The sequence below is a fragment of the Oncorhynchus mykiss genome, chromosome 29, assembly GCF_057628025.1.
Source record: "Oncorhynchus mykiss isolate SJ-2025 chromosome 29, ASM5762802v1, whole genome shotgun sequence".
In the NCBI taxonomy this organism is placed as follows: Eukaryota; Metazoa; Chordata; class Actinopteri; order Salmoniformes; family Salmonidae; genus Oncorhynchus; species Oncorhynchus mykiss.
In genome coordinates this window covers 40,900,704-40,920,698 of record NC_143050.1, presented here as the reverse complement: position 1 = coordinate 40,920,698, position 19,995 = coordinate 40,900,704, and the positions used below count along the sequence as shown (strand labels likewise).

The following is a 19,995-nucleotide window of genomic DNA, read 5'->3' as shown; positions in this document are numbered from 1 at the left end:
CTCGAGACCCTTTGTCTCGACCCGGCCCTTTGCAACTGGGTACTGGACTTCCTGATGGGCCGCCCCCAGGTGGTGAGGGTAGGCAACAACATCTCCACCCCGCTGATCCTCAACACTGGGGCCCCACAAGGGTGCGTTCTGAGCCCTCTCCTGTACTTCCTGTTCACCCACGACTGCGTGGCCACGCACGCCTCCAACTCAATCATCAAGTTTGCGGACGACACAACAGAGGTAGGCTTGATTACCAACAACGATGAGAAGGCCTACAGGGAGGAGGTGAGGGACCTCGGAGTGTGGTGTCAGGAAAATAACCTCACACTCAACGTCAACAAAACTAAGGAGATGATTGTGGACTTCAGGAAACAGCAGGGGGAACTCCCCCCTATCCACATCGATGGAACAGTAGTGGAGAGGGTAGTAAGTTTTAAGTTCCTCGGCGTACACATCACAGACAAACTGAATTGGTCCACCCACACAGACAGCATCGCGAAGAAGGCGCAGCAGCGCCTCTTCATTCTCAGGAGGCTGAAGAAATTCGGCTTGTCACCAAAAGCACTCACAAACTTCTACAGATGCACAATCGAGAGCATCCTGTCGGGCTGTATCACCGCCTGGTACGGCAACTGCTCCTCCCACAACCGTAAGGCTCTCCAGAGGGTAGTGAGGTCTGCACAACGCATCACCGGGGGCAAACTACCTGCCCTCCAGGACACCTACACCACCCGATGTCACAGGAAGGCCATAAAGATCATCAAGTACAACAACCACCGAGCCACTGCCTGTTCACCCCGCTATCATCCAGAAGGCGAGGTCAGTACAGGTGCATCAAAGCTGGGACCGAGAGACTGAAAAACAGCTTCTATCTCAAGGCCATCAGACTGTTAAACAGCCACCACTAACATTAAGTGTCTGCTGCCAACACACTGACTCAACTCCAGCCACTTTAATAATGGGAATTGATGGGAAATGATGTAAAATATATCACTAGCCACTTTAAACAATGCTACCTAATATAATGTTTACATACCCTACATTATTCATCTCATATGTATATGTATATACTGTACTCTATATCAGCTACTGCATCTTTATGTAATACATGTATCACTAGCCACTTTAACTATGCCACTTTGTTTACATACTCATCTCATATGTATATACTGCACTCAATACCATCTACTGTATCTTGCCTATGGCGCTCTGTACCATCACTCATTCATATATCTTTATGTACATATTCTTTATCCCCTTACACTTGTAAGGTAGTAGTTTTGGAATTGTTAGCTAGATTACTTGTTGGATATTACTGCATTGTCGGAACTAGAAGCACAAGCATTTCGCTACACTCGCATTAACATCTGCTAACCATGTGTATGTGACAAATAAAATTTGATTTGATTTCTCTCTCTCCCCTCTCAGTGCCTTTGCCACTCTGGAAGAGGAGGCGTGTACAGAGTTGGTTCCCTACCTGGCCTATATTCTGGACACTCTAGTGTTTGCCTTCAGCAAGTACCAACACAAGAACCTGCTCATACTGTATGACGCTATAGGGACGCTCGCTGACTCTGTGGGACACCACCTCAACAAGCCGGTACACACAGAAGCGCACACAAATACTAGGGATGTGATAAATGGAACATGTTGCTTTACGTTTAAGCTAGAGAGATCAGTTTTTTTTGTTGCCATGGTGTTGCCATGGGCTGTTTCTCAATCGACCGCATCGGCCAATGTCGGCCTTCCGCATTTGCGGTGAAAGGGGCCGAGCTACAGCAGTGTTTGTCAGACCATGTGACATCCCACAACTAAATTACTGTACCTTCATACTTCCATTTATTTGTATGGGTTACCTTCAGACAGTCCTGTGACACTTGTGGGGGTTGTAGAGCAAAACGGAGAACACTGTGTTCGTGAGAGTCCCCTTTCCACAGAGGCCAAACCTTTTGGGCGCTAACAGACGTTTTTGTGAGAAGACCGATTTTTACGATGACTCATGGGCTGACGAACACTGCTGTAGCTCGGCCACCTTTCACTGCAGATGCGGAAGGGCGAAATAGGTGGATTGAGACAGAGCCCGTGCAAAAAATATCTCCAGCTTAAACTGAAGGATTTTGATGGGAATTTTAAAAAATTATTTATTTAGATTGATGCGCTGGTGTGTCACACTCTTAAGAATTAAAACAATAACATATTTTAGTTTAGTAAACCCTGCCCTCGCACAATTCCACATCAATTCACAATGCAGAATAATAGTCATATTAGGCATGTATGCTACAGTAGGGCCAGGCAATGAAGTTGTATTTTCCGCAGTCATATACCCATGAAAGTGCCTCGGCTATGGCCCGTTTGTTTGTAAGGGTACACTACGGCTTTTTAAATGCCGACACGGAACCTTCTCTGGAGACTAAATCATCTTGAGGATATTCTACATGCGACAGACCGAAGAACTAAAACACTTGCATCATTAAATAAGTGAAAGAGCCGGCGAGGCAGATACACTGTGACCTCAAAATGTGTGTGTGGGGGGGGAATGTTCCTTTAGGAATTCTCGTCTTTAGACACACACCACAATGACTTGAGCAATACAGAATCTGCACTTGCATTTGATTTCCCCTTTCAGGTGCCTGTCGGATTGTGATTGCTAATGTGTGTACTACTGTATGTGTTTAGGAGTACATTCAGATGCTGATGCCTCCACTGATAGCAAAGTGGAACCAGTTGAAGGATGAAGACAAGGATCTGTTCCCTTTACTAGAGGTGAGCCTCACCATTAGGGTTGCAAAGCTACAGGTAGTTTACCAAAGTTACCGTAATCTTAAGTAATTACGGTAATTAACCGAAAATCTATGTCGATCTATTGTAAATCTGGAAATGTATTCTTGATTAACTTTAAAAAAAAATGTATTCATATAGTCTTCATTTTTATTTGTGTTCGTATTGTCCATGAGTTTCTAATAGATAGATAGACCATATGGTTCAAGAATAAGTATCCTACATAATGAAAAAAAGCATCTAATCAACAATGGCATTATTTTCAATTAACTCTGCAACTCTTCCAACTATTGACTTTTTTCACAACTGCCACCAGTTTGACACCAAAACATTGACAAAAAATACATGTGACCGACCTTATGTAGCAAAATTTTAAATGCAGTTTTTTACATTGGATAAAAGTAGAGACTTGGAGATAAAAAAAATGTTATATCTTATATTACAGTTGAGAAACAATGGGAAGGTTATTCTGATGTTAAAGTTGATAAACTTGTAACCCCACGTTTGAGAAAATGACCCTATTTTGGTACACCTACTGGAGAGCCTTTCTTTGTCTACACCCACGCAGCATCGTTCACGCACCCTCTTAAGCCTTAGCCCCACCCATCTCCTTTAAGGATTCACATGAGGCCATGTGCTAAACAGAGTGAGTACGGTAGTGTACTGAACAACCAAAGATTTCATGACTAAAGGCTGGTTTATACTACGTCTATGGACATGTCTGTAGACTGTTGTCGCTGTGACATCATGAATATTCAATTGTCGTCCGACATCGAACTTGTCATTATGAAAATGAATTAACACAAAAACGGGTTAGTTTCTAGCTTGTTAGGCAGTTCAAATAATGACCATATCATATACAGTTGATGTCGGAAGTTTACATACACCTTAGCCAAATACTTTTAAAGTCAGTTTTTCACAATTCCTGACATTGAATCCTAGTAAAAATTCCCTTTCGTAGGTCAGTTAGCATCACCATTTTATTTTAAGAATGTGAAATGTCAGAATAATAGTAGAGGGAATGATTTCAGCTTTTATTTCTTTCATCACATTCCCAGTGGGTTCAGAAGTTTACATACCCTCAATTAGTATTTGGTAGCATTGCCTTAAACAATTTAAACTTTGGTCAAATGTTTCGGGTAGCCATCCACAAGCTTCCCACAATAAGTTGTGTGAATTTTGGCCCATTCCTCCTGACAGAGCTGGTGTAACTGAGTAGGTTTGTAGGCCTCCTTGCTCGCACATGCTTTTTCAGTTCTGCCCACACATTTTCTATCGGATTGAGGTCAGAGGGATTTGTGATGGCCACTCCAATACCTTGACTTTGTAGTCCTTAAGCCATTTTGCCACAACTTGGAAGTATGCTTGGGGTCATTGTCCATTTGGAAGACCATTTGCTACCAAGCATTAACTTCCTGACTGATGTCTTGAGATGTTGCTTCAATATATCCACATAATTTTCCTGCCTCATGAAGCCATCTATTTTGCCATCTACCCCCACAACATGATGCTGCCACCCCCGTGCTTCACGGTTTGGATGGTGTTCTTCGGCTTGCAAACCTCCCCCTTTTTCCTCCAAACATAGCAATGGCCAATATTATATTTTTGTTTCATCAGACCAGAGGATATTTCTCCAAAAAGTACAATCTTTGTCCCCATGTGCAGTTGTAAACCGTAGTCTGACTTTTTTGGAGCAGTGGCTTCTTCCTTGCTTAGCGGCCTTTCAGGTTATGTCGATATAGGACTCGTTTTACTGTGGATATAGATACTTTTGTACCCGTTTCCTCCAGCATCTTCACACGGTCTTTTGCTGTTGTTCTGGGATTGATTTGCACTTTTCGCACAAGTACGTTCATCTCTAGGAGACAGAACGCGTCTCCTTCCTGAGCGGTATGACGGCTGTTTCATGGTGTTTATACTTGCATACTATTGTTTGTGCAGATGAATGTGGTACCTTCAGGCATTTGGAATTTTCTCCCAAGAATGAACTAGACTTGTGGAGGTCTTGGCTGATTTTCTTTTGATTTTCCCATGATGTCAAGCAGAGGCACTGAGTTGGAAGGTAGGCCTTGAAATACATCCACAGGTACACCTCCAATTGACTCAAATGATGTCAATTAGCCTATCAGAAGCTTCTAAAACCATGACATCATTTTCTGGAATTTTCCAAGTTGTTTAAAGGCACAGTCAACTTAGTGTATGTAAACTTCTGACCCACTGGATTTGTGATTAAGTGAAATAATCTGTAAACAATTGTTGTAAAAATTACCTGTGGAGTTGTTGAAAAACTAGTTTTAATGACTCCAGTCTAAGTGTATGTAAACTTCCGACTTCAACTGGAGCTGACAACGTCTTAAATTGAGCTCATTTGTATTTTAATATTACAGGAAAATAAACTGACATCAGATACTTTTTTACAAGTTAATGGTGAGCTCATTACAGAAAATAGCTTACCGTCGTGAGTTTTGACAAAGTAAAAAGCAGGGCATTCTACCGGAGAATTTTAGAACTTGGACACTGTCTCTTTGACCTAATGTTATATCCTAATATGACATTGGTGCAGGTCATGTTCTCCACATTACCGTTGCTGTTAAACACACTCTATATCAAATAAAATCAATGTTTATTTATCACATGCACAGGATACAGAAGATGTAAACGGTACAGTGAAATGGTTACTTGCATAGTGGAGTCTTTTGTTTAGACATGTGCAGTAGCTAGCTAGCTAAACAATGGACAATAATCCCAACTCATAACATTACTACCCTGCATGAATCTGCTGGTAGCTAAAGCTAACAAACTAGCTAGGTTCAATGTTGGCTAGCTAGCTAACATTAGGCTATAACTAGCAATGAAAATGGATCTGAGAAATGAATAATATTACTACATTAGATCATACACGTAACGTTAGCTAGCTTGCTAACAGTACACTTGAACTAGAAAAGAAAATTACTTTCTGACAATTAGAAATGTATAATATCTGAATGTAGCTAGCTAGACTCTCTTAGCCGTATACATAGATGAATGCTTCCCCCTCTGTCATGGATGCCACGGTTGCCCTTAGTTTGAAGATGTATAAAACAATTGTCTCCGGATTACAACAGCCTTCTTGTGTTGTCTTTTCGACTCCCTCCACATTATTTGTAATCAAATGGCTGAATTTCTCCATCTCTTTAGCTGTCATACTCTGCTTTCACCGGGCATTCCACTGATTTCAAAACTCTGTTCTCCAGAAAGTGGAGAGCATTAGAAATTCTCATGCAATTCTTTGTGATATCTTTAAAAAAATCTGCTTTAGAAAGGATAAACCTATGCATATTGAGCAGCTCATGTTATAGACCGACGCATGCTACATGGCAGACCAATGCGTATTCATCACTCGGCATCTCCGGCCCATCCATTATCTCAGCCGATCATGGCTAGCGGGAAGGTTCCTGACTTTTTCTGTGGCTAAACCAACTAGGCTTGTAATGTAACCATTTGATTTGTATTTACAGATGGCATAGTTTGTTATTAAGGCACAAGAAAGTTCCAGAAGGCATTTCTGCAAATGCATTTTGATAAAAAAAAATATGTTCAAATGCCTCTCCTGTAAAGTAGTGATGCGCGACATAAGCCTAGTTTCCTGAAACGAGTCACATATTGACATAGTAAAAAAGTGTGTAAGAAAATATAAAGGATATTTCATATTGAAACCCTCATATGAAACCCCAATGGTTTTCATTTAGGGTTTGTATTTGGGATGTTTTACAGCTTTGTCATTATATTTTAATTTCAAAATCATCTTATTGAATTATTTCATATACTTTACATGTGATCATGCCACACATAGGGCCATAGATAATGACCGACACCTGTGATAATCTCATGTACCCAAAAGGGCCACTAGATCTCTTGTGGTAGATTAAATAAAATCCTTGAATGATACCACAATTCTGGTAGTTTACTGTTAAACTTTGAAAGTTTCCAGTAATATACCCTCCTTTTGCAGCCCTACTCTCTGTCCTCTAATCAGACCAATCCACTAGCCTCAAGGGGAGTTTCTCACTCTTTACCGACAACAAATGCTTACCCTGTAAAACGATGAATTACTTCCTGTAACTGAGGTTATCAAGTATAATATTATTTCTTCCTCTTATGTCCTCTCTCTTGTTCCATCCCCTTTCTCTCAATCCCCCCCAACTCTCTTCCCCCTTCCGCATTTGTATTTCTTTCTCGCTCTCTCATCATCCCTCTCTCAGTGCCTTTCGTCAGTAGCCACGGCTCTCCAGAGTGGTTTCCTGCCCTACTGTGAACCTGTGTACCAGCGCTGTGTTAACCTGGTGCAGAAGACCCTCGCTCAGACTATGGTGAGACACACGGGCAAGCACGCACACAGTGCACATACAGTGCATTCGGAAAGTATTCAGACACCTTGATTTTTTCCACATTTTGTTACTTTACAGCCTTATTCTAAAATGGATAAGATTAATTTTAAAGGCCCACATCCTACCAAGTGTCTGTCTAGTGAATGATGTAAATGTTTGGCCTGGATTCTGGCTCCCCTAAATCAGTCTGTTGCATGAGTAACTTTGTTTGTGTAGCGCAATGCTTGTTTTCTTGCCTGTAAGCAATATATTGTTTGTGCAAACTGGCTGCGTGAGTTGGCACTGAACACACCATTGGCACAGATTGTGTGTGAGAACGTTCGGAAGACTTTCTGCTTGCAGTAGGGTGTCATGCTTGGGGAATGTGGCATCTAATTGTAATCCACACTCTCACTTCCTCTACCACTTGTCTACCCCCCCATCATCCAGCTCCACCAGTCCCAGCCAGACCAGTACGAGGTCCCTGATAAGGACTTTATGATTGTGGCCCTGGACCTGCTCAGTGGATTGGCTGAAGGGTTGGGCGACAACATCGAGCAGCTGGTCGCGCGTAGCAACATCCTCACGCTCATGTACCAGTGCATGCAGGTAACCTGTGTCCTCATCTAGAGCTGTGACAATAAACTGAAAATTACCGCCATTGCCTTCCTCTTACCGGTGCATTTAGTTTACATCGGTCATTTTCAGTGATTTTTATTTTTTATTTTAATTTTTTCTATTTTTTTTGCTACACAAAGTTGCTGTAGATTGTTCTAAAACCATTATTTGGTCAACAGGAATAGCCTATGGATTATGTTGATTCCTGCTATGAAGGTACTGTATCTGCCTGACCCCGTTTCGCTGTCGGCTGCTGTGTGAGCGAGCCATTCTCAATCTCTCCCCACTCTGCTCAAGAAGGGAGAGATGCATTCTGAGAAGCACAAGCATATGACCGTTGCTAAAAATACTGTTTTCAAAGCAACTACTGTTCTAGTTACATAGAGGAGAGTCACAGCTTTCTGTGATTTTTATCATGTATTTCTCACCTCCTTAATATTGAGTTCATGGCACCACTACATCCGGAGAAGGCTGTAGTTAGTATGGTTTTGATGCGCCCAAAGAGCGCAGCGCACCATTTGCAGTGAATAGTAGCCTAGGCCTAGCACTGGAAAGTTTGTAGGGCATCAGGCTACATTTACAGAATGATTCATCAATTAGCCTACATGGCTATCTAGCAACAATATCATATTTAGAGTTAGCAATCTCACTAAGTGTTTTGAGTTCCCACTTCCTCAGGTGGTGAATAATATAGCCTATAGTGTAGGCCAACATGGACGAAGATGTCAGAAAATTCTCTGAAGCACCAAAAATAAATCGGAGCAGTCTGGATCCAACATCAAAGGTTGCACATCAAAATATCAATCATGCATTTCCTGGATATGTTAGATGAAATGGCTTATTTTTTTAAATCATAGGCTACCATCACAGTTGTCTGTCTTGACACTGCCGCTAATGTAAAGTTACTATACATTAAATGTTATTTTTTGAAAAAATTGTATTTGTTTTTATCGACAAATTCTCTCAATCTCTTTGTTTCCTCTCCCAACTCTCTCTCTCTCTCTCTCCTTCGCCTTCTCTTTCTCTCTCTTCCTTTGTCTTCCCCTTTCTCTTCATTTCCCCCTCTTTCACCTCTCTCTCGCTCTTTTTTCTTTTCTCTCTTCCTCCCACTCAGGACAAAATGCCTGAGGTGCGTCAGAGCTCCTTTGCTCTGCTGGGTGACCTGACTAAGGCTTGTTTCCTGCACGTAAAGCCGTGCATTGGTAAGTACTCTTTCTCTTAATCCACATTGGCAGTAACACACCGCTTCGTAGTCCAAATGTCAGGTTATCAATTACTGATGATATAAGCCTCTTTCTCTCCTGTGCAGCTGATTTCATGCCTATATTAGGCACTAATCTGAACCCAGAATTGATATCGGTGTGCAATAATGCAACATGGGCAATCGGAGAGATATCTATACAAATGGGTGAGTGTTCGCAAAATGTCACAAAACAGTCACACACACCAGCTTACATGCATTCTAATGAACACACGCACTTGCACTCACACACACAGCCTCCTTCACGGACCTTTTCCCGCCTTTCCCCAGGTGCTGAGATGCAACCATACGTGGCCATGGTGCTGCACCAGCTGGTTGAGATCATCAACAGGCCCAACACCCCAAAGACCCTGCTGGAGAACACAGGTACCACAAGGTGGCACTTTGCTGAGCCCGCCAGCCACAGTGCAGGGAGGTGTCGCACAGTCCATCAGGCCTGCTCTGAGCGCGTCCCAATCGTTCCTCCCTTCTCCAAAAGTGTGCACTTGTTCACTTCCCTTCATGGATTTGACAGGAAATGACCGGTATATGAAAACTCCCCCTTGCCAAGACTAATCCAAAGTGTTTACATTTTTGCGGAGTAGTGAACAAGTGCACACTTCAGGATGAAGGAGAGATTATTGGGATGCACCCTCTGACTGGAGAGAGGCCATTCATCTCTATTATCTGAAAGCCTCCCCAAGCCCTATGCCTTACAGGTTTCGCCGGTTTCGCCCAAATATTCCAACTATTCCTACCAATCGATTTATGGCTTAGAGGCTCTGTTTATGGGCTGTTGGATCCCAGCTGAAGTAAATGAAATGTTGCTCAGGTGGAAAGACTGAGTGAACCAGGTTTCCACCCATCCATTTATTTATATTTTTTTACCCCTTTTTTCTCCCCAATTTCATTATGACAATCTTGTCTCATCGCTGCAACTCGCCAACGGGCTTGGGAGAGGCGAAGGTCGAGTCGTGCGTCCTCCGAAAACATGAACTGCCAAACCGCGCTTCTTAACTGACAACCGAAGTCAGCCTGTAGGTGCCCGACCTGCGTGAAGGAGTTGCTAGAGCGCGATGAGTCTATTATTTTTTAAATAGACCGCTCACTCGGGAGGCCTCCTGAAATCCTTTTATGCGAGTAAAGTACATGTTGGATAAAAAATGTCATGACAGGCCTGATGGGGAAAGGCACATTTTGTCTAAACTTTCCAAATGTTGACTAAACAAAATACGCTAGACAAGGTGAACTTTTTGTCGGTAAAATTTGTTGTGCGAGAAATGGCATTGGAAACTACACTGGTGACCCACAATAAATTCTTCCGCTGTTCTTTCATTCGCTACATACTTTAGTCTGCAATCATTGGAAGTCATTTGTGGTGACGATGGGCATTGTACAAAAGTCATCATCGATTGTATCCTCTCCAACCAATCAGATTATCAAACCCAATGACGAATTTTCCATCTGCCGCTTTACCCACGTGTGTTCTGGCTCTGGCCCAACCGATTAGTTTCTGGACCAATCAGATGGCCCTGAATATGTTCGCATTCGGTGATGCGTCAGGGAGGTACTTGGATCCAGACTCATTTCAGAGAAGAAACTAATGTCCATGGGCGTTGTGTACCGTTTGGCCGAGGCAAGGGTAGCCAGGCACGGTTGAAACCCCTTTATGCACAAATAAATATAATAACAAATGATATAATAACCATCATATCGAAGTAAACTTGGAGTAACGCAATATGTTGTGTGGTCCTCCCACTACGACTCGGGAAAGCATGCAGTTTATTAGGCGACAGATGAAATAAATGATGATCAACTACACAGGGTGGGGAAAGAGCACGGTGATGAGCTTGATGCTCCTTTCCAATAAATATTGAGGGTCTTATTCTGGTGACATGAGGATTGACGCTTGATGGCTGTTTGACAAGGGGGGAAAAAATGTATGCTCTTAGCATGTATGTATCCTACCTGCACTGTACCTGCAAGCTGTTGGTTAGAGCACACAAATGCAAAGACCAGAGTGGGCACATTCGCTATTTATAACGGAACATTTGTTGTGACACAACCATCAGTAGGGTTGAATATGCGATAGAAACCAATTTAACTTGTGTTTCTTTATTCGTTACATGGGAATTTAACTGCAAAAGTTATTTTATATGCACCACGTCATCACGCACAGCCTTTTATCCGCAACGTTATTTTATATGCACCACGTCATCACGCACAGCCTTTTATCCGCAACGTTATTTTATATGCACCACGTCATCACGCACAGCCTGTTATCCGCAAAGTTATTTTATATGCACCACGTCATCACGCACAGCCTGTTATCCGCAACGTTATTTTATATGCACCACGTCATCACGCACAGCCTTTTATCCGCAACGTTATTTTATATGCACCACGTCATCACGCACAGCCTTTTATCCACAACGTTATTTTATATGCACCACGTCATCACGCACAGCCTGTTATCCGCAACGTTATTTTATATGCACCACGTCATCACGCACAGCCTTTTATCCGCAACGTTATTTTATATGCACCACGTCATCACGCACAGCCTGTTATCCGCAACGTTATTTCATATGCACCACGTCATCACGCACAGCCTGTTATCCGCAACGTTATTTTATATGCACCACGTCATCACGCACAGCCTGTTATCCGCAACGTTATTTTATATGCACCACGTCATCACGCACAGCCTGTTATCCGCAACGTTATTTTATATGCACCACGTCATCACGCACAGCCTTTTATCCGCAACGTTATTTTATATGCACCACGTCATCACGCACAGCCTGTTATCCGCAACGTTATTTTATATGCACTACGTCATCACGCACAGCCTGTTATCCGCAACGTTATTTTATATGCACCACGTCATCACGCACAGCCTGTTATCCGCAACGTTATTTTATATGCACCACGTCATCACGCACAGCCTTTTATCCACAACGTTATTTTATATGCACCACGTCATCACGCACAGCCTTTTATCCACAACGTTATTTTATATGCACCACGTCATCACGCACAGCCTGTTATCCGCAACGTTATTTTATATGCACCACGTCATCACGCACAGCCTTTTATCCGCAACGTTATTTTATATGCACCACGTCATCACGCACAGCCTGTTATCCGCAACGTTATTTTATATGCACCACGTCATCACGCACAGCCTGTTATCCGCAACGTTATTTTATATGCACCACGTCATCACGCACAGCCTGTTATCCGCAACGTTATTTTATATGCACCACGTCATCACGCACAGCCTTTTATCCGCAACGTTATTTTATATGCACCACGTCATCACGCACAGCCTTTTATCCACAACGTTATTTTATATGCACTACGTCATCACGCACAGCCTTTTATCCGCAACGTTATTTTATATGCACCACGTCATCACGCACAGCATGTTATCCACAACGTTATTTTATATGCACTACGTCATCACGCACAGCCTTTTATCCGCAACGTTATTTTATATGCACCACGTCATCACGCACAGCCTGTTATCCACAACGTTATTTTATATGCACCACGTCATCACGCACAGCCTGTTATCCGCAACGTTATTTTATATGCACCACGTCATCACGCACAGCCTTTTATCCGCAACGTTATTTTATATGCACCACGTCATCACGCACAGCCTGTTATCCGCAACGTTATTTTATATGCACCACGTCATCACGCACAGCCTTTTATCCACAACGTTATTTTATATGCACCACGTCATCACGCACAGCCTGTTATCCGCAACGTTATTTTATATGCACCACGTCATCACGCACAGCCTTTTCTCCGCAACGTTATTTTATATGCACCACGTCATCACGCACAGCCTTTTATCCACAACGTTATTTTATATGCACCACGTCATCACGCACAGCCTTTTATCCGCAACGTTATTTTATATGCACTACGTCATCACGCACAGCCTGTTATCCGCAACGTTATTTTATATGCACCACGTCATCACGCACAGCCTGTTATCCGCAACGTTATTTTATATGCACCACGTCATCACGCACAGCCTGTTATCCGCAACGTTATTTTATATGCACCACGTCATCACGCACAGCCTTTTATCCACAACGTTATTTTATATGCACCACGTCATCACGCACAGCCTTTTCTCCGCAACGTTATTTTATATGCACCACGTCATCACGCACAGCCTTTTATCCACAACGTTATTTTATATGCACCACGTCATCACGCACAGCCTTTTATCCACAACGTTATTTTATATGCACTACGTCATCACGCACAGCCTTTTATCCGCAACGTTATTTTATATGCACCACGTCATCACGCACAGCCTGTTATCCGCAACGTTATTTTATATGCACCACGTCATCACGCACAGCCTTTTATCCACAACGTTATTTTATATGCACCACGTCATCACGCACAGCCTTTTATCCACAACGTTATTTTATATGCACCACGTCATCACGCACAGCCTGTTATCCGCAACGTTATTTTATATGCACCACGTCATCACGCACAGCCTTTTATCCGCAACGTTATTTTATATGCACCACGTCATCACGCACAGCCTGTTATCCGCAACGTTATTTTATATGCACCACGTCATCACGCACAGCCTGTTATCCGCAACGTTATTTTATATGCACCACGTCATCACGCACAGCCTGTTATCCGCAACGTTATTTTATATGCACCACGTCATCACGCACAGCCTTTTATCCGCAACGTTATTTTATATGCACCACGTCATCACGCACAGCCTTTTATCCACAACGTTATTTTATATGCACTACGTCATCACGCACAGCCTTTTATCCGCAACGTTATTTTATATGCACCACGTCATCACGCACAGCATGTTATCCACAACGTTATTTTATATGCACTACGTCATCACGCACAGCCTTTTATCCGCAACGTTATTTTATATGCACCACGTCATCACGCACAGCCTGTTATCCACAACGTTATTTTATATGCACCACGTCATCACGCACAGCCTGTTATCCGCAACGTTATTTTATATGCACCACGTCATCACGCACAGCCTTTTATCCGCAACGTTATTTTATATGCACCACGTCATCACGCACAGCCTGTTATCCGCAACGTTATTTTATATGCACCACGTCATCACGCACAGCCTTTTATCCACAACGTTATTTTATATGCACCACGTCATCACGCACAGCCTGTTATCCGCAACGTTATTTTATATGCACCACGTCATCACGCACAGCCTTTTCTCCGCAACGTTATTTTATATGCACCACGTCATCACGCACAGCCTTTTATCCACAACGTTATTTTATATGCACCACGTCATCACGCACAGCCTTTTATCCGCAACGTTATTTTATATGCACTACGTCATCACGCACAGCCTGTTATCCGCAACGTTATTTTATATGCACCACGTCATCACGCACAGCCTGTTATCCGCAACGTTATTTTATATGCACCACGTCATCACGCACAGCCTGTTATCCGCAACGTTATTTTATATGCACCACGTCATCACGCACAGCCTTTTATCCACAACGTTATTTTATATGCACCACGTCATCACGCACAGCCTTTTCTCCGCAACGTTATTTTATATGCACCACGTCATCACGCACAGCCTTTTATCCACAACGTTATTTTATATGCACCACGTCATCACGCACAGCCTTTTATCCACAACGTTATTTTATATGCACTACGTCATCACGCACAGCCTGTTATCCGCAACGTTATTTTATATGCACCACGTCATCATGCACAGCCTGTTATCCGCAACGTTATTTTATATGCACCACGTCATCATGCACAGCCTGTTATCCGCAACGTTATTTTATATGCACCACGTCATCACGCACAGCCTTTTATCCGCAACAAGTCAATTTGATGGAAACGCATCACTGGTGTGGAAATGCGCGTTTTTATGCAGATTTTATAATATTAGCATGAGAATCTGTCGCCAATTGGATGGAAACCTAGCTATAGACTAAGAATCTTGGAACGTTTTTTTTTAAAAACCGAGCGAACCCTGTAAGTGTACAGTCTTGGCGTGATTAACTGACATGAATTGATTCTATTGTACCTGTGGTTGTCAGCTTTTTCTAGCTGTATTTCCATTGAAGTGAAGTTGAAGTGTTGAGCAGCATCAGTAGCTGACAGTGAGGCCTTAACTGAGACAGATGAGTGTCTCCCAACCTCACTTACAGTTAAACGCTTAAAGAGTTCATAGGGTTAATTGAATGTTTACCAAACACTCGGATAATAGTAATGAATAATAATAACTAGTCTTTTTTGCTGATTGAGGAAAGAGCTAATCCCACCCTAAACATTTTTGTGGTGTTATAGCACCTACACTTAGCAAACGAACCTTCGGTTACACTCTGCTCTTATTTAGACGCTCTATTGGAATTATAAACTGTGCTTGGGAAAGCCAAAATGGCCAGTTGACATAAACTAGAACTACTGAGCCAAAATGAGGGTGAAGTGTAACCTGCTTAACTAACCATACCAGGAAAACTAGGGAATTTGTAGATGTTCTGTTTGTCAGTTTATTTGTTTTTAGTTACTGTTTTTTTTATGTGAATGCATATCTGCCAATAGATGTTGAATGTTGTTTAGTGAAAGGATGGCAAATGTTTGATGCAGGATACGTGATGGATTGATGGAGCCCTAGCACTATGATGTTGAGCTCTGACCACTGCCATTCTATATTAGTTTGATAAATTGAAACATAAATCTCTTTGTTTCCATTTGGTTTCCCAATCTCAATTTTTCCCCTAACCAATCAAAACATTCAGAAAAATGTTAATGTTGATTATCTTATACCTCACCAATTTGATCATTCAGAGCACAGTTAATGTCACATCAACACGAAAATTGAGGTGGATTGGGTTTGAGGCCATATATAGCTATAACTCCTCCCCTCCACCCTCATTTGAAACTAATCAGCCTATCCTGCACTGAACTTGATTTCTAATGAGCCTATCATCTGCTTTCTGCATGTCTCATTGGACTGTTCATAAATGCCTGTTTTCTTAATGAGAATGTTGCATAGTTTTGTGTCTCTTAAACGTAGGTCCTCTCTGCCTCTTCATAAGAACCTGCTGTGCTGGATACTAGTCTCCTTCCATGTAGTTGGCTTGGAGTAATGTAATTTCTTTACAACCAAAAGAAAAAGTTTGTTTCTTAAGGAAAGATTAACCTTTTTGTGAGTTTAAGGGAGAACCCTATGAAAGCTCAATTCCCAGATACCAACTTTGAGAGGAATAATAACCTTGTAAACATTCCATGCTGGCAGTTAACTAATGACTTCACATTTACACTTTTTTTTTTAGTTAGACGAAGATCATTAACATTTTGGAGAGAGGAGTTTGTTGCAAGAGGCCATATTTCTGACGTCATATTTCTGACGTCCGAGGTCCGAGCAGGCTTGTTGCCGTTTGATTGTGTCGTCAAAGTGTTCTCCCTTAAATTATTTTTTTGTTTTTACTATCTTAAATTCCTCCCAAGTAGTGAGTGGGGCTGTAATAATCAACACTAGTGAATTCTTCTGTCTATTATCATGCACAGATTCTGTTGATTTATGTTTCTGAGTTTTCTTTATTTTTTCTTTTTTTTTCTCCTCATTGCTCATGTCTTGGTTGGCGTTTGGTGGTGTATATCCGTGATTGCGTTACCTTAGCAATAACAATTGGTCGTCTTGGTTACGTTTGTCCTCAAGACGTGGCACCGATGCTACAGCAGTTTATAAGACCCTGGTGTGTATTTTTCAATATTTTATTTTATTCATTTTCTCTGGGTCTGTCGCTCCCTGTCCTGTCATTCTCGCTTTCCTTTCCTGTCTCTCTTTCTCTTTTTCTTTCTCTTTTTCTCTCTCTTTTTCTCTCTCTTTTTCTCTCTCTTTTTCTATCTTTTTCTCTCTCTCTTCCTCTTTCTTTCTCTCTCTTTCTCTCTCTTTCTCTCTCTTTCTCTCTCTTTCTCTCTCTCTCTTTCTTTCTTTTTCTCTTTCTTTCTAAAATAAGTATTTTCTGTTTCTCCTGAATCAGTCTGTAAGCATTGCCAACCATGTGACTAATCCTGTCCTCTTTTAGGTCCCCTCAGTCTGTGATTTATTTTTGCCTCAGTAGCACCTTCATGTATTTATTTTACTTTTTTTGTTGTCGTTGTTAAATGTCGGTGACTACTAATTAGTGCATGGGATCAGATTGTCACATGCCTGCTGGTTCAGAAAGGGAAAACAAACGGATTCCCAAAAATTCCAGACGCATTCCAAAAAAATTCCCGAAAGCATTCCCAGATCCAGATCATTCCCAAATCCCCCCTCTCGTCCAATAGTCCCTATACGTGCTTATCCCAGAATTCCTCAAAACTTCCTTTAAGAAAAAAATGATAGTAAAGGCTTCCCTGAATGCCATATCGGCCAAAGTGAAGTTATAAAGCAGTTTTAGTGACTCACGTGTAAGTGAATAGAGTTAAGTGCCTTCACACAGTCTCAGAATGACAGGTTTGTTTGATCTGCATGCACAATTCTGATACTGTTTTAGATAACCTGAGAGAAATAATTTTCTCTCCACAAGAATGTGTTGTACCGAACTAAGTAGTCTTTGTAAAAGTACTTCCAGTAGTATCAAATCTTTGAAAGATCTAAAAGGTCGTAGATTGAATTAACATGTATAGAGTAAAAATGGCAAGTTGACATTTAATGTACTATAGGTTATATTTATAAAAATGTTTACAGTAACATATAATCAACATACCCTTTGAGGCAATATGTAGTATTTTTATATTTTAGAAGGTATTTTACTTATACATGACATTTCATACGGAATTTGTTTTTGAATTGTGTTAGAATGTATTAATGGAAAGTAATAGTAATATGGCATACCTGTACAAGTAAGTTATTGAATGCAGTCAATGGTAACTTCAGAGTGCTATAAGGGTATTGAATTGTAATTCTATGCAGTACTTAAAGGCAGCCCTTCTGGCCTGGTGTAAAAACGTGGCTGTTCCTGTTGGCAGGTGTACCTCTTTGCGTAACATAAGAGACAATGAGGAGAAAGACTCGGCGTTCCGAGGCATCTGCACTATGATAAGTGTCAACCCAGGAGGAGTTGTGCAGGTGAGGCCGCCTAGGCAACGCTGCCCTCTTGAGGATAACGTATGAACTGCACTTTTCATGGCCCCATCAGTTGAGGACTAAGAAAAAATAGGAACTGCATTACTGTTTCGATGGCCCCATTTCGTGAAGGACGTTAGTTGTAAAACTTGTCTCAAGCCAGACTTTTTCTCATTTCCTCCAGGATTTTATATTTTTTTGTGATGCAGTGGCCTCATGGGTAAATCCAAAGGATGATCTGCGAGACATGTTTGGCAAGGTAAGAACTGATCGTGACTTTGGCCTTTTTCATTTGGGCAAAATTCCGTCCACTCTCTTCCGTGACCCGGAAACTTGTAAGTGGTTGAGGAGAGTGTCAATTTCTTAGTAGGGTGATAGCCTTGATAGCCAGTCCTTTTATGGAAGAGTTTTGACATCTGCCACACCCCCTTTGAAGCAGTTGTTTTCTCGAAGGAGAAAAGTATGCAAACGTTTAAAAATTATATCCTACTTATACTTGAATCTTTAACATTTCTTGCACAACTAGCTACATTAGTTTTGACTTTACACATTCATTTTGGGATTCCACCCCTATAAATGTAATTTATGACGCGCGAGTGGAGTTATTTCATACAAGCGCATTTTCGTCCACGTTCCTTCACATCGCCAACTCTCCTCGATTACCTTTGACCTTTTTCAAAAGGAGGCGAGCGTGGAAGGAGGAGAGAGGACGCAGGAGTTAAACCTTTTCTCAATTGGAGTTGCTCATGTGCCATGGGCCAAGACTGAGTACCTTTGTGTGAGAAAGGAGAAGATGAGATTATCCTGATGCACAATGTGTGTGTATGCATGTGCGTGCATAGCTTTGTGCGTACATTGTAATTATGTGTTGATATTTTCAGATCCTCCATGGGTTCAAGAACCAGGTGGGCGAGGAGAACTGGGGGCGTTTCTCAGACCAGTTCCCTCTGCCTCTGAAGGAACGACTGGCAGCCTTCTACGGGGTGTAACGCTTTCCATAGGAACAGGCCTGTTCAAGGGGGTACGTCGCGCATTCATGTTTAAAAATGGTTGAAAATCTAATTAGAGCTGAGATATTGGATCTAAGGCATTTTCGAGTCTCAGTTTGTCATCCACCTTATTTGAGCAAAACGATAAAGCTAGCAAAATTATGTTGATATTAGAGGTCGACCGATTATGATTTTTTTTTAACGCCGATACCGATTATTGGAGGACAAAAAAAGCAGACACCGATTAATGTCTTTTTTTTTTTTTTTTTTGTAATAATGACAATTACAACAATACTGAATGAACACTTACTTTAACTTAATATAATACATCAATAAAATCAATTTAGCCTCAAATAAATGAGACATGTTCAATTTAGTTTAAATAATGCAAAAACAAAGTGTTGGAGAAGAAAGTGCAATATGTGCCATGTAAGAAAGCTAACATTTAAGTTCCTTGCTCAGAAAATGAGAACACATGAAAGCTGGTGGTTCCTTTTAACATGAGTCTTAAATATTCCCAGGTAAGAAGTTTTAGGTTGTAGTTATTATAGGAATTATAGGACTATTTCTCTCTATTCCATTTGTATTTCATATACCTTTGTTCTTATAGGCACTTCAGTATCGCCAGTGTAACAGCATAGCTTCCGTCACTCTCCTCGCTCCTCTGGGCTTGAACCAGGAACACAACGACAACAGCCACCCTTGAAGCAGCGTTACCCATGCAGAGCAAGGGGAACAATTACACCAAGTCTCAGAGCGAGTGACGTTTGAAACACTATTAGTGCGCACCCCGCTAACTAGCTAGCCATTTCACATCACATCGTTACACCAGCCTAATCTCGGGAGTTGATAGGCTTGAAGTCCAACTGCAGAGCTGCTGGCAAAACGCAGTAAAGTGCTGTT

At 41.7% G+C, this 19,995-nt stretch overlaps 1 protein-coding gene across 5 annotated transcripts in view; it reads left to right on the top strand.

Annotated features, from left to right (window-relative positions):
• The window catches only part of LOC110509572 (transportin-1), a 76,580-nt gene that overhangs the window by 47,503 nt on the left and 9,082 nt on the right, over positions 1-19,995 (top strand). Inside the window, exons 14-24 of one of the 5 annotated variants that reach the window (XM_021590529.3) lie at positions 1,420-1,591; positions 2,668-2,754; positions 7,011-7,118; positions 7,566-7,724; positions 8,848-8,935; positions 9,043-9,141; positions 9,265-9,360; positions 16,670-16,745; positions 18,007-18,106; positions 18,288-18,362; positions 18,985-19,124. In XM_021590529.3, the coding sequence (XP_021446204.2) occupies positions 1,420-1,591; positions 2,668-2,754; positions 7,011-7,118; positions 7,566-7,724; positions 8,848-8,935; positions 9,043-9,141; positions 9,265-9,360; positions 16,670-16,745; positions 18,007-18,106; positions 18,288-18,362; positions 18,985-19,092 (1,168 nt within the window). In that variant the 3' untranslated portion in view covers positions 19,093-19,124. Of the gene's footprint in view, positions 1-1,419; positions 1,592-2,667; positions 2,755-7,010; positions 7,119-7,565; positions 7,725-7,912; positions 8,936-9,042; positions 9,361-16,669; positions 16,746-18,006; positions 18,107-18,287; positions 18,363-18,984; positions 19,125-19,995 lie in introns of those variants that run through there. The other 4 variants (XR_016493391.1, XR_016493392.1, XM_090227204.1 and 1 more) reach the window with 4 other exon arrangements.